This window comes from Vombatus ursinus, unplaced genomic scaffold, assembly GCF_900497805.2.
Source record: "Vombatus ursinus unplaced genomic scaffold, bare-nosed wombat genome assembly UNPS02009205.1, whole genome shotgun sequence".
Lineage (NCBI taxonomy): Eukaryota > Metazoa > Chordata > Mammalia > Diprotodontia > Vombatidae > Vombatus > Vombatus ursinus.
Genome location: NW_020948983.1, coordinates 29,398,379 through 29,425,597, shown reverse-complemented (window position 1 = coordinate 29,425,597; position 27,219 = coordinate 29,398,379). Strand labels below are relative to the sequence as shown.

The 27,219-nt window shown below is 43.9% G+C and overlaps 1 protein-coding gene across 6 annotated transcripts in view; it reads right to left on the bottom strand.

The window, feature by feature from the left end:
• Positions 1-204: 204 nt before the first annotated feature.
• Positions 205-27,219, bottom strand: part of ANPEP (alanyl aminopeptidase, membrane) — a 43,576-nt gene continuing 16,561 nt past the window's right edge. For 2 of the 6 annotated variants that reach the window (XM_027851399.1, XM_027851397.1), the window contains exons 2-22: positions 25,896-26,012; positions 20,428-21,331; positions 17,688-17,830; positions 17,000-17,127; positions 16,053-16,179; positions 15,778-15,932; positions 15,331-15,444; positions 13,801-13,944; positions 13,142-13,207; positions 12,666-12,731; positions 10,308-10,483; positions 9,730-9,809; positions 8,870-9,006; positions 8,593-8,648; positions 7,824-7,971; positions 6,262-6,353; positions 5,112-5,222; positions 4,297-4,464; positions 2,186-2,326; positions 1,650-1,731; positions 205-830 (exon numbers count right to left, since the gene is read on the bottom strand). In XM_027851399.1, the coding sequence (XP_027707200.1) occupies positions 678-830; positions 1,650-1,731; positions 2,186-2,326; positions 4,297-4,464; positions 5,112-5,222; positions 6,262-6,353; positions 7,824-7,971; positions 8,593-8,648; positions 8,870-9,006; positions 9,730-9,809; positions 10,308-10,483; positions 12,666-12,731; positions 13,142-13,207; positions 13,801-13,944; positions 15,331-15,444; positions 15,778-15,932; positions 16,053-16,179; positions 17,000-17,127; positions 17,688-17,830; positions 20,428-21,059 (2,919 nt within the window). In that variant the 5' untranslated portion in view covers positions 21,060-21,331; positions 25,896-26,012 and the 3' untranslated portion in view covers positions 205-677. Of the gene's footprint in view, positions 831-1,649; positions 1,732-2,185; positions 2,327-4,296; positions 4,465-5,111; positions 5,223-6,261; positions 6,354-7,823; positions 7,972-8,592; positions 8,649-8,869; positions 9,007-9,729; positions 9,810-10,307; positions 10,484-12,665; positions 12,732-13,141; positions 13,208-13,800; positions 13,945-15,330; positions 15,445-15,777; positions 15,933-16,052; positions 16,180-16,999; positions 17,128-17,687; positions 17,831-20,427; positions 21,335-25,895; positions 26,013-27,219 lie in introns of all 6 variants that reach the window. The other 4 variants (XM_027851400.1, XM_027851395.1, XM_027851398.1 and 1 more) reach the window with 3 other exon arrangements.

Sequence of the window (27,219 nt, the reverse complement as noted above, 5' to 3'; positions counted from 1 at the left end):
ATTCTCTGGCATCTGGACTCCTGTTCAGGCACTACTCCGAAAGGTTCCAGATCCAGATTCCAAGACATTGGAGGAATGGGCTACAGGAAGAGCTGAAGGGGTCCTCCTTGTACCATCTCCCTCCTCTCCTCCCCCATTCCAAGAATGTCAGTACAGCTGTCCTGAGCCTTTTCCTACTATTAAAAAAAACAACACACTAGAAAGTTCATCTAGAAATCATTTATTTACATTTTCCTTTGGAAAAAAATATACAGATACTTTCCCCATTGATTTCTCAGATGTTAGGACTTTCAAGGTGAAGGGAAGGGAGAAGGGATGACAGCCAGAGAAAGGCTGTACTTCCTATCTGAGTTATTCAGCCCATGGAACATGGGCTTCCCTGAGATTAGCCCTGGAGCAAAGCCTCCCTGGTAAGATGAGTCCATGATACCACCCAGGACCTGGGCTTTTTTCAGATTCTGTCAATACTAAGCGGGCCTGGCATGAGGAAAAGCGGAGGAACACATAATGGCAAGTATCAAGAATGGTATTATAAGCCTGAGGATGGAGGAAGGGAAGAGGGCCCAGGAAAATTTTTAGAATGGTGTGTCCCTCACCCCACTTCTGATTAGGCTCAGGCCTTCAGAGAGAGAGAGACACACTCCTCAGCACTGGTCACACAGGGAAACACTGCAAGCCTATTTACTGTGCTCTTTAAACCACTCCAACACAAGTGCCTTGTTCTCATTCACCCAATTTATATTGGCCCTGGTCTTCTCCAGAGCCTGCTCCAGGGCCCGGGTTCCTGAACCAAAGCCGATATCCATGTTTTCCTGTTTGAATTGTTCAAGCTGCAGAGGAAAGAGAAAATTAATCACATCTTCCTTTTGCTTTAGCCGCATTTCTCACTTTCTGGAAGCCACTATCTTAAGGAGATGGTTGATCTACCCATTGGGCCCTGAAATCCTTTTCAGGATGTACCCTTTCCAGAGATAGTAACCCATATTCCATAGGAAGTAAAAAATCTAAGCTAACCTTTCTACACATACAACCCTCCCCCTAATATATATGTCCTTTAAGGAAATGCCAGTACCTCTGAGAAATCAGGTAACAGGATCACAAGAAGTTAGAGCTAGAGGGACTTTGGAGGTCATTTAGTCCAAACCTCTTAGTTTCCAGGGAATGAGGAAACTGAGGCTTAAAAAAGGTTAAGTGACTTGCTCAAGATCACACAGATAAGTAAGGGACACAGCCAGGATTTCAACGCAGGTTCTCTTAACTCTGAGTTCAGCACCATTTTCCACTGTACCACATGGCCCCATCCAGTCCAACCCTTTCATTTCACAGATAAGAAAATGAATGGCCTGAGAGAACTAATTTGACCAATATCAAGCAGGTATTAGGTCCTGGGTTTCCAAACTCAGTGTTATTCTCATTACACCATGCATGCTCAATGGGATTATGCAATGATCCACTGAGAAAATAAATATCAGTCTTATTGTTGAGGCAATCAGACTCTGGAAAAGGACCTGATGGGGCAGGAGCCCAGTAGGAGCCTACAACCACTCTGCCATCATGGTGGTTCTTCTAAACTTCCTTCTTCTCAAGAAGCATGGGGTGGTTGTGGCACTGCCCAAGGCACAGATGAGATGACCTAGAAAGAACCTTACCTGTTGTAGTTCAAACTCTGTGGAAAACCTCCGAGTCACTCCCTGGATTAGGTTGGAGAAGGAGAAGGAGCCACCACCGTAACTGCACAGAGGGAAGAATAGGTCAGAAGAACTGGTCTCTGCTTTCCCTCCTTCCCAAGGGGGCCATCACCTCCTCAGGATAAAGTGAGGTCATGGGAAGCTCTCATCAGCAAGAGACACAGTGGAGCTTCTCAGGCTCTAAACCTAGGTAATCTGATAATCAAAATCACTACTACCTTGGAGCAAATTATGTTGTGCAAGCCTCTAATTCAAACCCATGTTCTCTGGCCAGGGCCTTCATCAGCTTCCCAACCTCGAGCCCCTCCTCAGGAAGAGAAGGGCATCACATAATTTAGGATTTGAAGGAAGGAACCTCAGAGATCTAGTCCAAGTCTTTAACTTTACAGATGAGGAAAGAAACTGAGGCTCCAAGACTGGAAATTACTTTCCCAACATCACATAGATAGCGGGCCCAATACAGTAATCACTCCCCAAAGCCCTTCTAGAAGACTCACTCCACAAATAGCTTCTTCCAGTTGGCTCGAACAAAGTCCCAGGTCAGACTTTGCCCAATCACATTGCTGCAGATGCTGATTAGGGTAGAGGTTGCATCCTGTTTCCGGATCAGCGTGGGATCCAGAGTGTAAGACAGGTATCTGGGCAGAGAAAATCAGAACTAGTTAGGGTAGCAGCTTCTCAGTTTTTATGAGAACTAAGGTTGCAAGAGTACTTTTCTCCCCTGAAGCCAAAGTACTTTCCTGTTTATTTTTTCATGTAACCTTTGTTGTCCTATTGTCAAAGGACCAGCCAAGCTAAGTCACAGTGACTCATCCCTACATCAAACAGAGCCATAGACTTCTCAGCCACAGGAATTCCCAGAGACCTTCTATTAAGTCTCAGAGGAGAGATGCCATCTGCACTGGTGACTACACAGGCAAAATTGCAGGTATTTGAAGTATTAAAGAAATACCCTCCTTACTTAACAGTATGCTATGAGGAGTAGGTAATTCCTGGGGAGTAGCATTTTAGGGGAGGAGGAGAAAAAGGGAATGTAAGGAGATTAGGTTCTAAAGTCAGCTGAAAGGTGAATATAGATCTCCTACAGGCAAAATTATTTTGAAAATTCTTTGAATACCCCATAGATTATAGTACAATACAAGGTGTCCCAAAAGTCTTAGTGCAGTTCTTGGTTGGCTAAGAGCTTAAAACTGCACTAAGACTTTTGGGACACCCTGTATCTTGAAACTATTGTAGCTGATGATGGGCTGGATATCTTTAAAAGAAGACAACCTATCCTCTGATGGGTTGATTGGTTTTCTAAATTGCTTTTCCCCCTCATTCTTTTTTTCTTCTTTGTTACAAGTGATAGTTCACTGAAGAGGGAAGGAGGAGGGACACATTCAGAAAGAATGGTGACAGAAATGACAGAAAAAAACAAAAGATAGCAATCAACTTTTTTGAAAGAAGGCAAGTGGTATCAGAATAAATGGATCTGAGGTGACTGCTATAGAAATAGCTTAACTTTCATTACACCCAGCTGAGAAGAGAGGTGGGAAATGGAATTCCTACTCAAAGAAAAGGCAACAAAAATACAGGCAAAGATTTTGCCAGCAGGAAAAATATTTTGGGGGGAAATACGCTTGGAAGAGCTTCATATATGAGTATCCTTCAAGGGGGTGCACATACTATCAGGGAAATGTTCCTTCCTTTAGTTTTGAGGTGAGGTAAGATAGAACAAAAAGAAACAAGTAGGGGACTTGTGGCTGAACAGGCATATTGGGAAGGCTAAGCAAGCTTATGCCTCTCAATAGCTTTAACAGCCTAAGCACAATGGATAGGTTGATTGTGATGAAGAGAAGAGTCTAGAATCACAATCAGGGGGCCAAGGTGGTCACCCTATGAGAGATGCTACTTGGTGCTGACAGAGAAATCCACAACTTCCTTGGAGGGCTCCTTTATGTTATACTTAATTGGGGAAAGTTAAATGTTTGCCCCTGCACTGCAGTTACCCTTACATGTAACGGATTGGGAAACTGAGCTAAATTCACAGGAATCAAAGTTAAAGCACAGGTCTCTGACTCCCAGAACATAGGGTAGCTGTCTTCAAGGACTGCTTCAGTTATATTTTATTCTTTGAATTCAGTTATTGGTTGAAGTTGTTTAGTTTAGGTCATGAGAGCATTTTAAAAAATCTGCATGCCTGCTATCCGCATTTTGGGGTAGGCTGGGAATTTCAGAGGACTCCAAAGGATTCTGCATTGTCTCAGAACTTGAACTCCTCTGGGGTTCCATGCCTTGGTGCCACCCAGAACAACTAGGGGACCATTTATGGTGTGGCTACTGGACATTTACATGTAAATATGTATGTGTGTGTATTAGATATATATATACACACATACATATATGTAACACATATATACATATGCACATATCTATATATCTATGTATCTATATAGATCACACACACACACACACACACACACACAGTATTTATAAAGCAGATGCATGAATGGGGTAGGGGAGAGAAAGAGAAAAAAATTGACCCTAGGGCTGGCCACTTGTTTGTTCCCTCCTTTACTTTCCACTGCTTTACACTTGCTCTCATACATAGTCACACACCACACACCTATGTAAGATCCACACATCTCTGCTGCAGGCCAGTCCTGAGCGAAGCTTATCAGCCTCTGTTACCAGTGTAGCATTGAGGAACTGGTTCCAGGCAAATTCCCACTCTTCTTCTCCACCTCTGGCAATGGCATTGCAGTAAATGGTAGATCTCAGATTAGGGTGGATCCTAGAACAAAAAAATAGAAAGTTAAGAAGCTGACAAATGATGGGATTTAGCAAAGTAAGGAAGTGTGAGGTTCTTTTCAAGCTCCTAGACTCTTGGGGATAACACCACTTCTGAGACAGCTAGACACATCCATTCCTAGACATAGAGTAAGACATGATGTCCAGTCCTGACTTGGGCTCTTCAAAGCTATTTGACCTCTCTTGGTCTTTCTTCTCATCTATAAAATTAAGGGATTTATAAATTCCCAAAGTAGGTGATATCACCCCACGGTGGGGGGGGGGCGCTCTGGAAGATCCAGGTAGGTGGTAGTAGCCTCAGGTGCAACTGGGTGGGTGGAGGGCCATTGAATAAAAATAAGGGGGTGGTAGAAGCATAAGTAAATAAGAAAGTTTTGAAAAACCATTTGTACATGTTTCATCTGTTGTGCAACAGAGTTAAAAGTTGCAGTGATTACATTACTTTCCAAATAAACCCACAAATTACAAGTTATAACTGATCAAGTCTTAACAAGCAAGTGTTGGCAGGCTAGTGTGAATATATGCATGTGATGACTTGTTTACAATATGGTATCTTTCCCCTTCCTACCACCACCCTTCCCACCCCAGCTACTATTTAACATAAAGCCATAACCCAGGAGGGTTACTTACGGATTGTTTGAGGGGTTATTCCTCCACTGGTTGAAGAGTTTTGAGGCCAGGTCCCCACATTCATCCACACCATTAGAGCAGGCTGTGCTAATAGCATTGATCTCATTGTATCTACCCAAGGAAGAAAACGCAATCAGGGTATAGGTAGGCAAATGGGAAGTTGAGAGGGGATTGGGGAAAGTCCCTCTCTTGTGAACACAAAGGATCTTGTCTCAGAGCAACCCTTCCTACCTTTGTAAAGGAGGCTAGGGAAGCATGCGGTGCAATCACCCCTGGAATTTGTACTTCTCTCTAGCACCGAGTTCTTTGAATAAAAGCAATTAAAACTCTACTAAGTAGTTATCTCCTCTGCAGCACAGACTAACTCAGCAGCCAATCGGGAAGCCATCCTCAGTGGTAACTAAATTACTTCCTCCCAGTTCATAAAAGACTTTTTTCCCTATGATAGCAGCTATTAGATAATTGGAGATCATACTATTTACTAGAACAATTACCTCAGCTGGTATACACACGCACACACACACACACACACACGCACACACATATATGTTTTTTTTGGTTAGGTAACTAAAATAGAAATCTGTCCCTGCTGGCTGCCAAGTTGACTTAGAAAGCCACAAATTAACATTATCTAAGTTTGATTGTAGTTTTATTTTCCATTTATTTATATATTCATATATAAATTTGTATATTATTTTTATATACATATTTTAAACATTTCCCAATTCCATTTTAATCTGGCTCAGGCCCCACTTGGCTGTATGCAAGTTTGATACCCTTGGGGATAAAGAAGTTAATCATCTTGCCTAAGATCCCAACGGCCTACTGCATGTATCAGAAGTGAGACTTGAACCCAGGTCTTCCTGGATTCGAGGCCAGCCCTCTAGCCACTGATAAATCGTCTCTTATCTGGTATGTTGTATGTGTGCAAATGTTTACTGATTGAATGAGATCCAGTAGAGAGACCTGTTTTAAAGGATGAAGACCGTGTCTTTGGGGTATCTATCTCTCTGGCCCAACTCCAGCACAGTTGAGGGCAACAAAAGACATGTTTCAAGAAAGTGTCTGAAAACAAAGATTATGGGCCCTGAGGCAGGTCCTCTAATTTGTGACCTAGCACTCCTCCCTGCAGCCTCATGTCTATACTCACTGTTCCGTCAGGGTGGGAGGACGGCCAGTCCAATCATTGGTGATATTTTTAAAATGATCAAATAATGGAGTAACCAGTTTCTTCAGATAGTTCTATTGGAAAGAAGAAGACTTCAAGTTTTTTGTTTTGCACCCATTCCAGATTAATCTTGCTGATTCTAAACAGCATAATTTAACAAGCACCTAGAAGACATTTAGACTTCCACGTCTATCTTTTCTTTCTTTTTTTTGGCTAGGCAATGGGATTAAGTGACTTGCCCAGGGTCACACAGCTGGTAAATGTAAAATGTCTCAGGTCAAATTTGAACTCAGGTGCTCCTGACTCCAGGACCAGCGATCTATCCACTGCGCCACCTAGCTGCCCCTCTGTCTCTCCTTTATTGAACCCCCTAGACCCTTCCCTCTTCTAAGAACCTCAGACCTAGAACTGTAACTAGGGAGGGGCAGCTGAGATTTTGCTCTTGGGCACCAAAATATAGAGTATGCTAGGAGCTTTTACATTCCTCCATTACTGAGCTTTTAGCACCTAATTAGTTTGGTTTATTTTGGCTGGACTTTGGGGAGTTCCCAGTATGGAAACTCCCTCCCAACTCTGCAGATCAGAAATCTGCACACCATCTTTAATTTATAATTTTAGGGAGATGCTTATAGGACACTGATATATTAATTAACCCTGTCTAAGATCACACAGCTAGTATGTACTAGATGTTCCTAACCCCAAGGCTGGGGTTTAACACCACACTTCCTCTCACTAAGTAAGAATTACTACTTAAAATAGAAAGTTACCAGATGGCTTCCTATTTGAAGTGAGATACTGCCTAGCTCATGTACACCCTATTTCCCACTTTTCCTCTCTAGTCTACAAGGCACCACCTCCCCAGCAGTGGCCTTACATCATTCCAGGTTTTCCCTCTGTGGGTTCCTGAGGTCTCTCCCCTTTATTCCCACCTCAATTGAATGTGTCTTTACATGTTTATTTAAGAATACCCTTAATGCCATGAACATAATTGTGAAGTTTGTCCCAGATGTCATTTTGCTAGTTATTCTCTGCTCATCCCCAAAGACCATAGTGGTCCATAGATGCTCCCTCTCTGAATACACACAAGGAAAGAAATACATATTCTACTTTAGTACTCTGAGTCAAAATTTCTCTTAGCCCACGTGCAACAAAGAATTCAGAAGTTCTTTAGGCCTAGAGAAGAACTACTAATTTTTGCTTTGTTTTGTTTTGGGTTAAGTGACTTGCCCAAGGTCACACGGCTAGTTTAGTGTTAAGTGTCAAGTGTCTGAGGCCGGATTTGAACTCAGGTCCTTCTGACTCCAAGGCCACAGCTTTATCTACTACACCACCTAGCTGCCCCCAAAACTACAAAATTTGCAAATATTGTCTCCCTAATGACAGAATTTCAGGCACTGCGGGTGGGTGCTCTTATGAACTCAGGACCTTCCCTACTACCCTTAAAATTCATACCATATAGAGGCAGACATTTGCTCTCTGTACAGCCTACCCCAGCTCAGGTCCACCATAACGAGGTCTCAACCTAGATCTTCAACTCTTCTTACCTTCATGGGGCCGTACACTTCTGATCGATCAAACATGAGCTGAAAGTAGCTAAGGCTGCTGAGGGCAGCCTGCCAGGGCATGTATTCCACTTCCTTTTCCAAAAAGAGTGTGTTTTCCAGAGCCAGGGTTGTTGGGACATATTTGGCCCTGAGCATAAAACATAGGACCTCAGTGCTTCCAGGCCCAAGTGAAAAGTTCCCCTCTTCACCCCTAGCTATGCCTTCAAGGTTTCAAGCCAAGAGTTTTCTTTACTCTCCCTTTCCTAACTCACTTCTATATAGGAATTTAAGGTTTATAAAGCATTTCCCCCCCACATAAGCCTGTCAGGAAAACAAGGCAAATGTTATCTCCATTTTACAAAAGAAGAAATTGAGCATTAAAGAGGTGAAATGCCTTGCCATTGTCATACAGAAAGTGTCAGAGCTGAGATCCAAACCTAGGTCTTCTGACTCTGGGTCTCTTTCTGCTCCAGAGATAGCCAGGCCATGGAGTTTGCCCCAGAATCACAGATATGTTGGTTTCAAAAGGACCTTAAAGATCATCAACTTGTACCCTCTCATTTTACAGGAGAAAACTAAGGAACAGAGGGATTTTAAGTGACTTACCCCCAAATCTCTTTGATTAGTTAGTGGGAAAATCAAGACTAGAATTTAGGCTTTTTGTCTCCTAATCCAAGGTTCTTTCTCTCTATCCTTGCTTCCTGTTCCCCTATTCCTATTCCCCTATGACCCATTGGACTGTACCGTACTGGATAGAGTAAATGCTTACCTGGCTAGGTTAAAGCCATCGTGGATGATCTGAGCCCTGTTAATGACTGGAATGCTCTAAAGGGAGGGAAATAAAATATCATCAGGGTTTACGTGTGAATTTGAGTACCAAGAAAGTTTAGGGCATGAAAGACCCTGTCAACATTTTCCTGAGTTTTTCCTAAATTTACCTAAATTTATAGGCAGGATTCCAGGGCATGGGTTATAAGTTCTCTCAGAAACATAAATCCATTGGTTTCTCAGAGTAGAGGTAGGAGCCAAGGGTTTCAAACACTTACAGCAGGATTAGTTTGTAGCTCATTCTGAAGTTGCTTCCAATTTCTATCATCATAGTTCACCAGGTAATAACCAGTCATGTTGATGTTCAAGAGTATCCAATCACTATCATTTGTTACTTTAAGCTGGTCAAAAATAGCTGCAGAGAAAGAGATGTGTTGGGAGGTGCAAGAAAGAGATATCTTGGGAGACTGGCATGAGAATTTCACTTGATAAAGTTTCGGCTCTGATCTTCAGTGTAACCTGCAACCCCATCTCAGACATGCCATATATACATATATACATACATATACATACAACCTGCCCCCATACTTACCCAGAATGGGTAGGTTCTTAAGCATGCTGAGAGTCCAAGACATAGCATCTCCAAGACCATGTTGCCCATGGATGGGGCAATGAGACAGTAAAGAGAACCAAAGTCCTGACTTCTGGGACAGATGTTAGCTTAGTGTAGACAACCACTACCTTCTGGTCCTATTTCTATCATTAACTAGCTATGTGACTTTAGTGTCTTTGGATTTTGATTTCTTCTTCTGTAGAGGCTGGATAATACTTGTACCACCTACCTTACAGGCCTGGTATGAAGATGACATGAAATAACGGGTATGAGAGCACTTTGGAACCATGCAGTTCTCTACAAATGTTAGGAATTATCATCTTAATCTAAAATCTGCTTGTAAATGGCTGGAGGAAAATGGACTTCTACAATCCATAGAATCATAAGGTTTTCACTCAAGAAATTGGAGGAGTTGAGATGGAGGAAAGGCCTTTGCTAGGCTAAAGTATAAATACCCAAAGGGGACCTGGGAACAAAGATGGAGAAAATGCCCTCCCCATCCAACCCGGAGCAAAGCAGGAATACCTGACTGATTTCCATTAAGCCATCCAGAATAACTTTCTCCTCTACTTTTAACTGCAGAGACAGGCGCTATCCACAGGTAGCTGTAACAAGAAAGACAGGTAGATCCTCCGTGTGAACACAAGGAGTGTTCATTCCCTCATTCCAGAGAAAGTTAGCACATCCCAGAGCAATTAGCACAGGCATCAAAGCTCCAACAATTCTCAACATAGCCCCACCCTGGAGGGAAAGTTTCTTAAGGTACCACCTTGACTGGTGGGCTTGAAGGGAGATGTTCTCCTGGGCTATGGGTACCACTTCTTCCCTGGGCAGTGGCCAGGGACAGTATGGACAAGAAGCTGCCAGAGTCAGTGATACTTTCATTTAACCTCAATAGATATTGGGGACAGATGGATTCTAGTAGAATCATCTCCAGGAAGGTCAGAGAGAGGGTTAAGGACTTCATTTCTTGGGACCATTTAAACATAAGCCAGAGAAAATTCCATGGAATATCTTTCAGAGAGGGGAAGAATTATGATTAATGAGGTCTTTCCCACTTCCACTGTCCTACCAATTCCAACCTAGATTCACCCTCCACTCACTTAAATTGGGAGGGACGAGTGACATTGGAGGTGGGGTCTAGCAGGAAGTGTTGCTGAGAGAGAACACCAGTGGTCGTGTCCAGTTTCAGAACAGGAAAGCCCATCTGGAGGATCCACCGATCCATGATGTTTTGTACAGAAGCAGGCAATTTCACAGCAGTCTGTCCATCCACAGCCTATATGGAAATGAAAATTAAGTGAGGGAAAAGTGCTTTCAGATTTGAGGCATCAGATGATTCTACTTCCCAGAGAAAATTCCATTGTGACCCCAGTATTGACTGAGATCTCTTCCCTTCCTTGGTTCCACCCTGGTCCTCTTTAAATTCCAAACCATCTCTAGCCTGAATGGAGAAAGGAAGCCACAGCCTGTCACAAAAGAGTAGATTGCCCCTGCTAAGGGTCTCTTAGCCCCTGAAGTTTCTTGGCCTCTATATCTATAACATCTCTGCTTGTCCAACAGAAAATACAATTTTGAGGCTAACCCACGCCTATCCCAAAGTATTCTGTGAGCAAAGTGCACTAGAATGTTAATGAATTAAATAGATTCAGAAGACTGGATTTCTTCAGATCCCCTAGGGCAATACTTTTTAAAACTGTGGGTTGAAATCTCATATGGGGTCATGTAACTGAATGTGGGGGTCATGAAAAATTAGGCAACAGTAAAAGGTTTCTGAATGTGTAATGACCAAAAAATTTATTCAAAATCAAATGCATAATGAATCCGAGGTGTTTCTGGCAGCGCTTGCCCATGTTGCATCACACAGTTTCACTGCAGCCTTGGTTCTGACCACAAAACATGTGCACTTGGTACTGCACATGCCATCATGCCATGCATCACCAACAAACGCTGCCAAAAACACCTTGGCTCAGATCTGAGACTATTGTGTTACAAATTGCAGTGTTTTTACCGTACATACAAAATCGCTAAATGAATTTTGGCTTGGGATTAGGAACAGATTTTCCAACAATTCCTGAAACAGCCTTAAACGTACTTGTCATTTTATACTACGTATTTATGTGAAGCAGCATTCTCAGTGTTAAAGATTATAAAATCAAAATATTGATCATCTTTGAAAAACGTTGAAAACATTGAAGATGCACTATGTCCAGCAGTATCAAATATTCCACAAGATTTAATTATTTGTGTAAAAATGAACAAACACATCCATCTCATCAATATGCAAATTTGCTTTTGTCTTTAATAAATGGTAAAATCATATGTATGCCAAGGAATTGTCTTAAATAAATTTTCTTGTTTGTTTTGTATACCTATATACCCAAAGGTTGTGTAAAAATTTCTTGGGTGAAAAAAGGGTAAGTGGAAAAAGTTTAAGAAGCCCTGTCCTAGAGGAACAGATACAGTGTAGCATAGTGACAAGAGCATGACATCTGGAGTCAGAACAGTTGAGTCCAAACATTCTGACCCCATTTGTTGCTTATGTCACCAATGACAAGTCACTTAACCTTTCTGAGCCTCTCTTTGCTCATCTGAAAAATGAAGGGGTTGAACAAGATGAGCTCTAGGGTGCCTCCCAGTTCCTAATAAAGTCTTTCTGAACCTCTTTAATGCCAGTGTCTTTTCTTTATTAATTTTCTCCAATTTATCCTGTATATGGCTTGCATATGTGTCATTTCTCCTCTTAAAATGTGAGCTCCTTGAGAGCAGGATCTGTCTTTTGTCTTTTTGGGTCCCCAGTGCTTAGCACTGATTCTTAGGAAATGTCTATCAATTAGCTAAATTATAATATCCAATGATCCTAAGTGATGAAAGTGTGGGCCCATAGAAGTCTGCAGGACAGAGCTATTTCTACTTCTCTCACTATCTTGCTCATGGACCCTCACTCCCCCTCTCCCACAAAACACGCTAAGTGCTTTTACAGAGGCAAACAAAGTAGAATATCTATGACCAATGCCTCTTCTACAACAAGCTGCCATCTACCCCCATACTCATAGACACATAGAATAAGTGGACTCCTGGGCATGCTGAGAATCTTTAACTTAGCACTTAGTACTGCCTGTAGGGGAGTCAGAGAGCAGCATGGAGGCCTGATAGCCTAGCCTTTGGGGCAGGCTTTTGAAAAAAAGCTGGGTACAATGGATACATCACAGAACTGGAAGTCAGAGACACCAGAGTCTTAGGGCTGGCCCTGCTGATGACTAGCCAGGTGACCTGGAACAAGACCTTTCATTTTTGTGAATCTCAATGTCCTTTGAAATGAGGGAGTGGACTAAAAAAAAAAAACTAAACTTTCTGTAAGAGCCCTTACAGCTCAGTGATTCTGAGCAAAGCAAATTGTATGGCGCTTCTACTTGGGGATATAAACTTTCTCACAAGAAGGACACAGGCTATTTACTCACTTGTTGAAGGTGATCCCATAGATCCTGGTAGACTGTATTATTGTAAGAAAAGGCATGCAGGTAGGACTGTGGAGAGACAATAAGTTAGATGCAACGGCAAAACTCAGATTTAGTCAGAGGATTTGGGTTGAGGTCAAGTTAGTCACTTAATCTCTCTAGACCTCAGTTTGCTCAACTATAAAATGAAGGAGTTAGACTAGATAACCTCTTCTGTGTCTCCTAGCTCTGGATTTCTGATCCCAGGAAGGCAAGGGCCTTAGGTTTGAGAGAAAAATTCCCTACCACCAAGCTTCCTCCAAGTCCCAAAGTTTCCCAATCTATCCTAAATTGTACTATTGGCCAAGGCTTCTGTAACTGAAGGCCTCAGAACAGTGAGACCTGAGGAGTTCCCAAAGGAAGGTCAAATCAGGACTTTATGCAGTCTTTCCCTTTCATCCTTCTTGCCTGCCAAGGGAGGGTTATAGATAAGTACTCACTGACAAGCCTGTTTTGAAGAGGTCTTCTGTAAGGAAACTGGACAACATCCGAAGAACTGAGGCTCCCTGGGGAAGATGAAAGATGGGCCCTCAAAAATGCAGTTAAGGAGAGGAAATTTTGAAGGAGCTTTAATGCCAAGGAAGTCAATGGGCAGGCAATCTGGGTCTAAGGATCCAGGTAAGGGCTCTCCAGCACTAAGGAGCTCCTAAGGAAGGGGGCAAGGCAGACATAGGACATGCCTAGAGCTATCTGAGCCCTTTGGGGCTGGCTCAGACTCATGCTGAGAAAAGATAGTTTCTGAGAGGCAGCATGACCTCCTTTTTGGTTCTAGATCTATGATTGATCGTGGGACTGCAGAGGGCCTGAGCTCAAAGTCTATCTCTAATATGTATTAGTCATGTGACCTTGGGCAATTCACTGAATGACTCTAGCCCTCAGTTTTCTCTTATCTGTCAAATGAAGGGATTGGCCTAGATAATATTTAAGATCTATTAAAGTACTCCATTTTATACTCCTATGAGACATAGATTCCAAAAAATTCCTTTGGGTGACTCAGTGAAGGATCCATATAGGTATGATGAAAGTGTCAAAATAACTCCATCTCCGCCTTCCAATCAGATTAGGCTGGTGCTGCGCACTTCCAGCCAAGATGCCTTACCTTGCTGTAGGTGATAGAATCAAAGAGCTCGCTGATCTGGGCTGGGGTGTTGATTTCATCTTCAGGGGTGGACAGTGGATGGGAAGAGACCAGGGCATCAACAGCCATCACTCGGTGCACGTCATTCAGCACTATGAGGTCTTTCTGCAAAGCCAGAATGAGTCCCAACCTCAATCCTTTAGAGCTGACCCAGAGGACAACAGAGTCCCTGCCTAGTGCCCTTCTCAATCCCACACCCTTCATAAATTCATTGACTAGTTCTGGACCTCTCAGATGTTTCCTAAAGCACAGTTCTGACCAAGTGACTCCTCTGCTCTGGAAGCTGGAGCCAGTTACATCTAAGGAGAAAATACAAACTCCACTGTTTGGCATTTAAAGTCCTTCACAATCTGGGTCTGAGAAAAATTAAGATTATATTATATTATTATGCTATATTAATAACTAATTATTAATACGTGATCCACCCTTTTTCTCTTCTGTTAAGGCCCAAGTCAGTCTCTGAAGGGCATGGCTGAGTGATGAGATTGCTACTAGCCCTCAAGGCATATGTTAGTTTGTCGTTTAATTAAATTGGGGTGGGACCCCACCTAAGTGGGAGACCTAATTTCTGTCTAAACAAAATCCAGTCTGAGTGAGTCTTTGTCCATAGGAAGACCCCCCTGTCCTTAGAGTTTAGGGTGACCCAGCTTATGAAGAAGAAAACTAGCCAGAGAGGTCCAAATGGAGTTGACTTTCCCTTTCCCAGATTGCTAGAGACTGCTGAGTCTCAGATCAAGCCAAGTTCTCAGCAGGAGGAGCTGAAGACTTTTAGCTCACCTCCTCATTAAATATCCACCAATCAAGGTTGATTTTCATTTTTCAGGGGAGTTACAAGTTGTTGCAGCCCACTCCCATACCCCACCTCCCCCACTATGTTATATTACCATGTATTTACTTTGTTTATACAGTTACCCCTTCCACATCACAGAGGTTAGGGGAGCAGCAAGCCCCTGTGATCTGGAAAATCTGGGTATAATTTTTCAGCCCTCCCTTTGTATCAGAGAAGAAGTCTGAATTTTTTTTTCTTTTATGGGGCGTATACAGTATTGTAAAATTTAAGTTAAGTATCTGGTCCTAGGCTCTGTGTCATCTTCTGGCCTTTGCATGTTGTTTGCAGCTCCCCAAAAATTCCCGTTTAATTTCTTATGCCAACCCATGATGTATCGAAACCACGATGGGGAAAGTCGTGATATGGAAGGGACAACTATTCTATTTGTATCTGCCCCCACGTTTTCTCCCTTCTCTCCATCCCACTCAGCAGAATGTAAGTTCTTTGAAGGAAGACTCTTTGTTTACTTTCTACCAATTCCCACCCCCCCCCCCCCAGTGCCTAACACAAATTAGGTGATCTTTTGCTTAATAAATGCTTATTGAATCTAATTGGATTGAATTCTTAGGGTAGGAGATTCAGCTGCCCTTTTGACTTTGGCCTTTAGAGGGACAGAGCCAGCCTATGGCACAGGAGAATTTTAACATACAACGTCCACTCACCAAGTTCCAGGAAGGCTCAGCAAAGTCAGCCCCCAGGTACTCCACGTAGGAAGCAAAGCCTTCATTCAGCCACAGGTCATTCCACCATTTCACAGTGACCAGGTTGCCAAACCACTTAAGGAGTAAAAAATATTTAGGGATCTGTGATCTCTATCCTCTGGACCCCTTCACCGGCCAGACCTGGATTCAAATCCTGGCTCTGCCACTTACCAACTGCAGGAATGCAAATCACATTTCTTCTATGGTCCTCAACTTATTTATATATAAAATAAATGGAGTAGATTATTTTAAAGGTTCTTTCTAGTTCTAAGTCTTCTGCACCTACAATCACAGCTGTCTTTTCCCGTGGCCCAAGCGGACATAAATTCGTGTACATACACCCAACACAGGAATAGTCAAATCAAGTGGGTGTCAAAGATAAATAGGGGTTGTGGTGGAGTGTGGTACCTGGTGGGCAAGTTCATGGGCAATCACTGTAACCACTCGCTCCTTGTTGCTAATGGAGGAGGATAACTCATCAAATAGCAGTGAATTCTCCCGGTAGGTCACGAGGCCCCAGTTCTCCATGGCTCCAGCATTGAAGTCTGGCAGGCCTATCTGATCTGAAAAAGAAAGAGGCCCACTGGGCTAAGCTGCACGCCCCTCTTCCCCCCATATCCTAGTGCATGGCGTGACTCTGGCCCCCGGAAAGCATTCACTGCTGCATACCTGACCCTACTCACCAGACTTGGGCAATGGATAGGATGTGTTGTAATGATTTGCAAAAAATGTAAGGATGGGGCCTGTGACGTTCAAGGCATATTGTCCATGTCCTGCCTCGATTGCTTTGGGACGGGCCCAGATTCGGATCTGTAAAGGAATAGATGCAGCTAAAGAGTGAAAAACAAGGCAACTCAGACCATAACCAGAACCAGGAGAGTGGGAGAGGGTCAGAGTCCTGGATTGGGGAGTAACATCCTAGCACTAGCATCTTTTACTAAGACATTTACGCTGTTTTCAGCCAAAAGGAGCCTGGGTGAGTAAAGGTCAGGAGGGTGGTGGAAGAGAGCTCTGGCCCAGAGAAGAGAAGGCTTTGAAAGCCTGAGGGGACGAGGCAACAGAGCGGCAGAAAGAGAAACAAGTGGGTTAGGGGAGAGGGGGAGCAGATAAGTGGGAGAGGTCTGGGGTGCTGGGAAGAAGGACATGAAGCCTAGGTTTGACAGGGGCACCAAATGACCAAGATTCTGGGATCTTATGTTGGCATAGTCCTCTTCCCTGTCTCTGCTCTTTCCCAGCAGCCTCTTGTCTTATGTTCTGAGCTTGCAGGGGGCGTGTGAGATGAAGTCATGAGTATTGGGCTGGAAATGAGCAGACTTGGGTTCTAGTCCAGATCTCTTACTGTGTGACCTTAAATGCATTACTTAGCTCTTCTGGACCTCACCTAGACTAAGAAACTTCCAAAATTCTTTTGAGGTCTTTGTCTCTATGAAGCACAAAGACCTTGCCTGTTCTATGTCCCTTCATACTCTCTGATCCATTAGGGAAGATGCCAGGGCAGGGAGCTGGGGCGGAGGTGGAGGTGGAGGTGGGTAAGGGCAAGGGGAGACAGGGAGGCCAAAGGCAGCATTCTGAACATGCAAGAAGGGTTTGATTCAGAAAGTTGCCCTGGCCCTGGCCTTGAATTTTATACCTGTTTATCATTTTCCTCTTTCTCCACTGCTTCAAACTGGCAAACGATATAAGCCAAAAGATAAGTGGACATCCTTGGGGTGGTTTGAAACTGAGTGATGGTCCAGTTATCACCTTGTTTAACAGAAGCTAGACACAAATGAGAAGAGGGTAAATAAAATAGCAGCCTGTCTGTCTCTGCCCCAACTATCTCCCTATTACCTCCAGAATACCTCACCCATTCTTGAGGATTATCACTGGCCCAGAACCTGTAACTAGCATAGGGACAATGGAACTTTGCCCCAAGTGAACACCGACCTTGCATCTCCTGCTAGAGCAGCAACATAGCCAACCCCCTCCCAGGATACCACTGTTGAAACTCTCCTCTCCCCAGCCCTTTGCCTTCCCCAAACCCCTTGGGGGCAAGAGCCAGGTTGTCCACATCTTTTGGCACAACTTCACCTGTAGTCAGACCGTCTTCTGGAACAATCATGTCCCTAGCCCCACTGCCTCCTCAGCAAACTTTGAGCTCCAGGTGGAAGTTTTAGCATTCTGGTACTAGTTATCCCCAATTGACCTTTGTCTGAAGAGGTCCAGGGGCCCAACTACATAGGGCTTTAGTCAGGGCCAATTGCCAGTGATGAGTCCGTGAGCAATTTGCTTCCTGAATGGAAGAGAGAGGAGAGCAAACCCCATCTTGGAATACTTACATTTGGGAGGCATGTTGGAGATGGCTTTATGGTCAGAGGGGTGGATCAGTGCGATGTCAAAGGTAGCCTTCATGTCTGGCTCATCGAAGCATGGGAAGGATTTACGGGCATCAGCTGCTTGCATCTGTGTCGTGGCCAACACCCTGAGTGAGCACAGATTGGAGTTATTAACCCTCCATGGTGGCAGATACACCCAAATGCCTTGGCTAGAGAATTCATCATCAAATGGGAAGTCTACTGAGGATGAACTTAACTATCCATTAATCAATCAGTAAACATGTATTAAATAAATACCTACTATGTGCCAGGCACTGTACCTAGCTAGGCAGGTACTCCAATCTATTGCCCAGACCTTTCTACAGTGGAAAATCGACCAGAGCTTATACACTCCCCTCTGGTATAGGATTTGGGAATTCAGGGTAGCTCTGAACCATGAGGCAAAGTACCCAAAAATCACAAAAACTCATGTTTAAGGTTTTTCAAAGCACATTCCTCACAACAACCCTCTGAGCTGAGTAGTAGTAGCTCTTATAGGTCATAGGACTCCAAGGGAACTTAGAGGTCATCTAGTCCAAAACCCTCATTGAGAAACCCAAAATCCAGAGAGTGACTTGCCCAAGGTCACACAGATAATAAGTACCAGGGTCAGGATTTGAACCTAACACCTCTGACTCCACTCTTCCGATTGCACCACGCTGCATCTTGTTACTATGCTCTTTTTGTAGATAAGAGAAACTACAGCCTACAGCTAAACCTCAGACACCTGTGGGCTGCCCGAAACCAAGAGAGGGGGAATGTGGTGCAGTGGATAGAGTGCCAGGCCTGGAGTCAGGAAGACCTATCTTCCTGAGTTCAAATCTGGCCTCAGATACTAACTGTATGACCCTGGGCAAGTCACTTAACCCTGTTTGCCTCAGTTTTCTCACCTGTAAAATCAGTTGAAGAAGGAAATGGCAAACCACTCCAGTATCTTTGCCAAGAAAACTCCAAATGGGGTCATGAAGAATTGGACACAACCAAAAACAACTGAACATCAACCTTGGAACTATGCCTAAGAAACCTAGAGGCAGCTCAATGGATAGAGTCCTAGACTTGGAGTCAGGATAGACCTGAGTTTAAAGCCTACCTTGGAAACTTACATAGCTGTTACTCTAGGCAAGTCGTTGAACCTTTCTCAGCCTCAGTTTTCTTATCTATAAAATGGGGATAACCCCACATGGTTGCTGTGAGAATCAAATGAGATAACCTATGTGAAGCAGTTTGCAAACCTTAAAGGGCTGTATAAATCCTTGTCATTGCTATCATTATTAGAAATGTTTTTAAAAATGCCCTCCATATCACAGCAACCACAGAGAGGTCTCTTGTCTCAGTAGAGGAACTAACAAAGATATAGATTCTGGGGTCCCTGCAAAAAGGCACTGAGTTTAGGTACAACCCAACCCAGGGATGTGGACTGAAACTGGGTCAGGCTGGGAGAATGGGAGCACACATACAGTGTGTTTCAGCCTTCCCTACAATCCCTTTTTAAGGCCTCAGGGGCAAATGCTCAGTTTTAGATTCTCCATATGGTAGATGTGGATGGTGCTCAGGGTATTCAAACCAAATTAAGTCCCTGGGCTCAGAATCCTCGGGTCAACCTTTGAACTATCCCAGACTCACTATAGTCCTTCAGGGATACTACAAGGCTGATCCAGATTCCCATTCTCCCCAAGGCTGCCAAGGCCTGGAACAAACATCCAGAGCCCACCCCACTTAGAACCTTTTTTTGTAAGTGGTAGGCTAGATCCAAGGCTGCTTCTAAGGTGTAGTGGGATATGAGGCACGTAGGGCAGTAGGATGGCAAACACAAACTCATCTCATTTATTATTACTCCATATCTACCTTCCCACTTGTTTAGGACTATAGTCAGTCCCTTGGGATCAGGTTTTATTACAGATCATGAGAAACTCTTAGAGCAAATCTAAGACCTCCTAATAGTAATAATGATAATGCTTCATGGTTACATAAAGAACTGGCCTTGGGATAGGAACAACCTAAGCTCAAGCTCCACTTCTGAAAAATACCAGCTGTGGTAGACTTGGGAAAACCACTTAACATCTCAGCCACCCAGGCAACTCTAAGACTATAATTGCAGAACAGTACCTGATCTGCAATGGTGCAGAGCTTGCCATATCAATTAAATCATAAATTAAATCAATTTAATCTGGACCCACTCCCACCTCCACCTCACCCCCAAAATGACATAGCTTTTTACAGTTTACAAAGCCTTTCTTCACAATAAGGCAAATTTGATTATCTTCATTTCACAGTTGAGAAAACTGATTCTCAGAGATATTAAGAGATTTGACCATAGTCAACTAGCTAAGGAAATAGTAAAACCAAGGATTCAGGCTCAGATCTTCCATCTCTCAGCCCTGTGCTCATTCCCCAGCTTCACAATGACTTGCCATGATACACTAGCTTGTCAGACCCAAACCACAAAGGCTCATGGCTTCCAACAATAGGAAACACCATAGGGTCTTTTTCTCCTCTTCTCTAGGGGATCTTTTCCTACCATGACCAAGCCTTAAAGGGTAGGAGGTTCCTACTTGTACCCCATCCCTGGTCAACCTCCACTCCATTGTTGTGGTCTTTGCTCTTCAGAACCCAAACTCACAGTTCCTCTTCCTATAAAGAAAACCCATGGGGAGGAGGGGGGAGAGGAGAGATACCTCCACCAAAGTTGGGCCCCAGTTCTTACTTGTTTACTCCATCTTCGGTATACTCGCTGCGGTAAAAGCCAGCCAGGTCATCAGCCAGCTCTCCAACAAAGGTACTCTCCATCTCATAGTAATGGCCAACTACCAGTTTATTTTTCAAATGCACAACCAGATACTGGGTTGGTATCACCAGCTCAGTCCTATCAATTTGGGGGGGCTGGGAGTCATTTAGCCCCTTCAGACTCACATGGTGGCCATCCTTCATTGTATAGTTGAGTTTATTGCTGTGGATGATAATGACATCGGTTTGCTCTTTACAAAGGAAGCGAACAGTGCTCTCACCCCAAAAGATGTATAGGCCCCAGTCATCCTTGGTCAGATTCGGCCTCAGCTTCACAGTGTAATGGTCAGGAATCAGCGACTTTGGCAGCCGGTATCTGTTCCAGGCTATGCTTGGATCCAGGGTCGTGGGGGCCTGGGGGGCCGTGGGGGCCTGGGGGGCCGTGGTGGCCATGGTGGGAATTTGGCTGGTGGGGTTTTCTGGTCCCTGCACATTTTTATTCTTCTCCTCTGAGTATAGGACTGACAAGGCAATGACAGTGCATATAGCTGCTACAGCAAAAAGGATACCCACGATGCCCAGTGTCTTGGAGATGAAGAAGCCTTTGGCCATGGCGGCAGTGTGAGGGGGTGGGGGATGGAGATGAAGGGGGACTGGATATGGGAGAGCAGGGATCTGGGGGAAATTCTCAGAGGAGAGGTCTGTAGCACCTGTCCTGGGCTTTTATGTAGCAGGGTAAGGGGAGGCCCATGAACAGCTTTAGGAGGTAAAAATTAACCAGGCTGAGACAGGCGAAGGTCACGTTCAATGGTTCAGGTCCACACTTTCCCTCGGGCTCCAGAGAAGGGAGAAAGGCAAAGTGATTGGTCAACAGCACACAGGCCCTGCTGGGAGCAAAAAGGGTGTCAGGTTACAGTCTGCAAAAAGCACCCCAATGGGCAGTCTGGGTTTTGAAGCACAGCTAAGAGAATGCCACCGAGGCTGGGAGCCTGGCGTTAAAGGATCTCCAGGAGGAAACAGCTTTTGATTATAGCAAAAGAGATCTAGCTGAGGGACAAGGAAGAACTATCTGGTAGCAAGAGATACAAGTTAGAGTCAAAAAAAGAATGCGGGAATTAAGGGTGCAAAGGACCAGAAGGGCCATCTAGTTCCACCACCACCACCACAACCACCCCCACCCCCTTTACAAGTGAGGAAACTGAGGCCCAAAGAGATCGTCAATTGCCCAGGGTCACCCGTAGTCATTAGTAGAGCTGGAGGGTAAACCCAGCTTCCTCCCTCTGTATCTAGCTGTTTAGAGGGATTTGAAATCAGTTTACTGTCTCTGGCAGAGATTACCCTAGAAAGATAAATATCAACCTTTTCTCAAGTGGTGACGTGGTAGAAAGAGCACTGTGGTTGGAGTCAAAGGACCAGGAATTCAAATCCTGGTTCTGCTCCTTAGTACCCATGTGATAAGTTACTTTACCTCTCTGGGCCTCAGTCTCTTCATTTGTAAAAGAATAAGTCTTCTTAGACTAGAAGATCTCTAAGGTCCTCTCCTGCTCTTGATCCTATAACCTGGGTTCTGATTTTAGTGGAGATTCTGCGATTTCCTTTGGTGATAGATTCCTCACAAACCTGAAGCTCAAAAAGTTCTTATTATCTAACCTAAGTAGTTTCTGGAGACTTGTTTTAGTTGCAAGGGGGTGGGGGAGGAGCAGGCTGTGGCTCATTCTTTCTTGTCTTGTTATTGGTGGAAATGGAAAAATTTACATTAAAGATGACCATTGCTTTTCTCAGCCTTCCATTCCCCTGGAAAAATGATGTCAATTCTTTTGGCACAATGAGGGAAGGCATCTTTTTGGGGCCTTTAATTACTTTCTTTGCTGACCTCCTGATCTTCTTATAGCTTTCTAAATCTCCGTTGCCTTGAGGATTGTTAATAATAATGACAATTCACATTTTGTATGATGCTTTAAGGCTTACAAGCATATTACCACATGCTTTTGCTCACAACCCTGCAAGGTGTGTAGTTCCAAGCATCATCATCTTCATACCAGGTAGCATGTCTACATCACTTCAAAGCTGGCAAAGTGCTTTACAAATATTATCTCATTTTCTCTTCACAACAACCCTGAGTAAGGTACTATTTTTATAAACACTTTACAGATGGGAGAATGGAGGAAGAGAGAGGTTAAGTGATTTGCCCAGGGTCACACAGATATTTAAGTGTCTGAGACCAGATCTGAACTCAAGTCTTACTGAAGATGATCTCTTCAGGTACAAAGACAAATGAAATTTCCAAAAACCTATGGTGGTAGCAACTTCAGGTTGCCAGAGAACACCTTAGTGGAAACTAGTCTCGTAGGATTTAACACTGGAATAGACCATAGAGGTCAACTAGCCTAACCCCTTCTTTCAGTCCATACTGGTCTACTTGCTGTTCCTAGAACCTAACATTAGATCTTCCATCTCTGTGTCTTTGGACTGGCTGTCCCTCATGTCTCGAATGTTCGACTTTTTTATCATCCTTGACTTATTTTAAAACTCAGCTCAACAATTTGGAACTATGCCCAAAGGGCAATAAAAATGTGCATACCCTTTGACCCAGCAATAGCACTTCAAGGGCTGTATCCCAAAGAGATCATAAAAATGGGAAAAGGATCCACGTGTACAAAAATATTTATAGCAGCTTTTTTTATGGTGGCAAAGAATTGGAAATTGAGAGGATGGCCATCAATTGGGGAATAACTGAACAAGATGTGATATATGAATGTAATGGAATACTATTGTGCTATAAGAAATGATGAGCAAGGCAGACTTCAGAAAAACCTAGAAAGACTTGTAGGACTGATGCTGAGCGAAGTAAGCAGAACCAGGAGAACACTGCACAGTAATAGCCACGTTGTTCAATGACTAGTGTTGATAGACTTAGCCCTTCTCAGCAATGCAAGGATCTAAGACATCTCCAAAGGTCTCATGACAGAAAATGCTATCCACATGCACAGAAAGAACTATGGAGTTTGAATGCAGATCGAAGTATACTATTTTCTCTTTTTTTTTTCTTCTGTTTTGTTTTGTTTCCTCTTTCTGGTGGTTCTTCCTACTGGTTCTAATTCTTCCTTATAACATGATGAATTTGAAAATGTTTAATAGGAATGTATTAATTTAATAAGAATGTATTCTTAGAGCCTATATCAGATTGCATGCCATCTTGGGAAGGGAAGTGGGGAGGGAGGGAAAAATTAAAAACTCAAAAGCTTATGAAAGTGATTGTTGAAAACTAAAAATAAATTAATAAAAAAAAACACTCGGCTTAAATGACACCTTCTATAAGAGGCCTCAGGTCTCACAATGGATAGAGCACTGGGCCTGGAGTCAGGAAAACCTGAGTTCAAATCCACCCTTAGACAGTTACTGGCTGTGTGACCTCAGGCAAGTCACTGATCCCTGTTTGCCTCAACTATAAAATGAGCTGGAGAAGGAAATGGCAAACCACTCCAATATCTTTGCCAAGAAAACCCCACATGGGGTCATAAAGAGTCAGGATTGAACAACAACGGAGGCCTTTCCTAGTGACCCCAGCTGCTAATGCCTCCCCCTCTAAGGTTAACTTGTATCTATTCTGTATATACTACTTATTGACCTTTTGTGTCCCTCATTAGCATGTAAGCTCCTTGAGGGTAGGATTTGTCTCATCCCTACCACCTAGCTCTAGGCCTGGAACATTCTAAGTGCTTAATAAATAAATACTTGTTGATTAATTGATTTTACAGATAGGTAAAGGGGGGCCAAGGGGTGGTGAAAAGATTTCATCAAGGTCACAGAGATAGTAACTAGTAAAATTGGAATTTGGACATGTGACTCCAAAACTTTCCACTGCACCACAATTAGCTGAAGCCACCTAAGAGGAAGGCCCTATGGCAACAGGAAGGAGTCAGTCTTCTTTGGAGTTGCCCAGTGCAGTGAGTGATGGACAGTTATGCTTATGCCCTTGTCAAAAGGAGGGCAAATGCCCTAACTCCTCAAAATGGTAGCAGGCCTATTACTGAATGGTGCTCAGTGCTAGGGACAATACTTATTTTTAAAATATGTAATTTGAGAGTGTGAGTGGCAATGACAGTGGATAGACAGCTAGCCTCAGAGTCAGGAAGCCTGGACTTCTAGTCCCTCCTATGACACATTGGCTGGGTGGCCCTGGGCAAGGTCCAGAGTCAACTCTCTAAGACTCTGAGCTGTAGAGAAGGTGCCAATATGCATCAGGAGAGGGGACGTTCTTGTTACAAGTTCCCTATATGTTCTTAATGAAGTCACAGATTCAGCCCTCCCACCTAATCCCCCCAAAAAAGGGTGAGTGGAGGACCAGAATTATCTATTATCCCTAAAACAGTCAGGCGGGTTTATGATGGGTTTGAGAGGCAGTTTGGGATCAAGAAGAAAAGGAATTTACTGGACTAGGCTTTGGAAGGCCCAGTTCTTCCTCTAACTCACTGAGTCACAAGAACTCTGGCCCTCACTTGTAAAATGAGGTATTTGAACAAGAATGTCAATGAGCCCTCTATCTTGAAGAGCATATAGCCTTCCTCAAATTAGGAGCCAATCAGACATGTGCGAAAGTCAATAAGGAAAATAAACAGGAGAGACAGGGCCAGCTTCCTTGTTTGACATCAGGATTAGTCCACACTTGCCCTCACACAGACTTCCAGGAGTTGATTTTGGGGGGGAGGAGGGAGAATTTTAGCTTTCAGACCTACACACCTTTGGGTGGCATTTGAGCTGCCAGTCAGCCCTGTCCCTGGTAACTCTAAATCTCAGGACTTTTGTCTAAGGTTTTGCTTCTGAAATTCAGCTCCACCCACATCCCAAACCATGCTGGCGGGTACTCTCTTGAAACTCAGTGGCTGAAGTCTAGGAGTAGGACTTCTCAGGACATCCTCATTGTTGTCTGAACAGCAGAAAAGGCAGGAAAAGGTAAGATCTCAATGATCTGGTAGAGAAGGTCACTTGCCAGTGGCAAGAATGTTGACAGAGGGGAGTTCTTCTATGATCTGGGGGTGGGTGGGAGTAGTATGCCTCAAACTCTGCCACCTAGTGGGGTAACCTGAATGCCCTCACCTCTGCAGTTTAACAAAACCGCCCAATAGAAGTCAGTTGAGGTGGGCTCCCCTAGCCGTGGTCTGAGTCCTCCTGCTCTATCTCCTCTGCAGAGGGTCTCCCCTCTGCTTCTTGGGGGCAGCGTCCAACGCTTTGTCCAAGGCCAAGGAGGAGGGGAACGACTCACCGCCTATGGAAGGTAGGCACTTCTACATCAGTGCAACCAAAGAACAAGAGTTTGGGCCTAATGTGACCCTGACACCAGCAGAGCTGTCTAAGCTGCCGTGCTGGAGGGAGGTCCAGGAAGATGCAGTATCAACAGGACAGAGAGCAAAGGGCAGGGTGAGGGGGAAAAAAGGGCAAGAAACATACAAAGGTGGGCTGATGCATAAAGCAGGATGACGTCCATTTTCAGCAGTGTACTCTAGCCATCCAGCCATGGCAATCTTCACTCTCCAAAGGTTTCCAAGCTGTTGCTGGACAGATCTCCTTTTGCCACCAAAATACCAGTAGGTAGAGTAAAGAGGTTAGTAATAAAACTTAGGAATATAGGGGCAGCTAGGTGGTGCAGTGGATAGAGCACCGGCCCTGAAGTCAGGAGGACCTGAGTTCAAATACGACCTCAGACCAAGCACTTAACACTAGCTGTGTGACCCTGGGCAAGTCACTTAACCCCAATTGCCTAAAAAAAAAATAAATAAATAAATAAAACATGGGAATAATGACAATTCACATTGATAAGATGCTTTAAACACATCATCTCATTTGGTCCTCAAAATGATCCTGTGAGGTGGATACTACAGGTATTATGAGTTTCTCTTCTATAAGTGAAGAAAAAGGCCTAAAGAGCCTGGGCAAATGACTTGCCCAAAATCATACAACTACTGAACGTTAGGGAAAGGATTCGAACCCAGACTCCTTCTGACTTGAAGCCCAAGTACTCTTTTTTTGGGGGGGGAGGCAATGGGGGTTAAGTGACTTGCCCAAGGTCACACAGCTAGTAAGCATCAAGTGTTTGGTCTGAGGCCAGATTTGAACTCAGGTCCTCTTGACTTCAGGGCCGGTGCTCTATCCACTGCGCCACCTAGCTGCCCCCCAAGTACTCTTTCTGCTATACCCTTAAACTAATACATTGGGCTTAGAAGAATTGCACAAGGTCACGTAGGCAAGAAATGTCAGAGTTCAACTTGCAATTCTAGTATCTAGACCCCCAGCCTACCCCCAACCCAACCTCAGTTAGTGCTCCGTGCACTGTCATATATCCACTAACTCTGGATTCTATCAAGCCCACCTTTTTCATTTTACAGATGAGGAAACAGAGGCTGAGGAAGAATTAGTGACTTGCCCAGGGTCACATAGTTACTACATGCCTGAAGCAAGACTTAAAACTCAGGTCTTTCAGCCTCCAAGTCCCATATTCTATCTATTACCCTGCCTTCAAATAGCTATAGTCTTTCCCCCAAGAATCAGGTCTAAACGGACTATCTTTTGGGCTTTGGGCATGTCTTCTAGAGGTCTGGCCAGCAGAAGTGATGCTGATTAGGTAGAAGTTGATGACGGTAGGGTTTGATAAACCCAGATACAGAGCACCAAATAGACCATCAGACCTCTAGTTCTTGCAGATGGGTGTGGCTACCTGAGGGGTAGAGAGACAGCTGACCTGGGAATGGGAAGCAGCTCAGTTATGGTTTCCCTA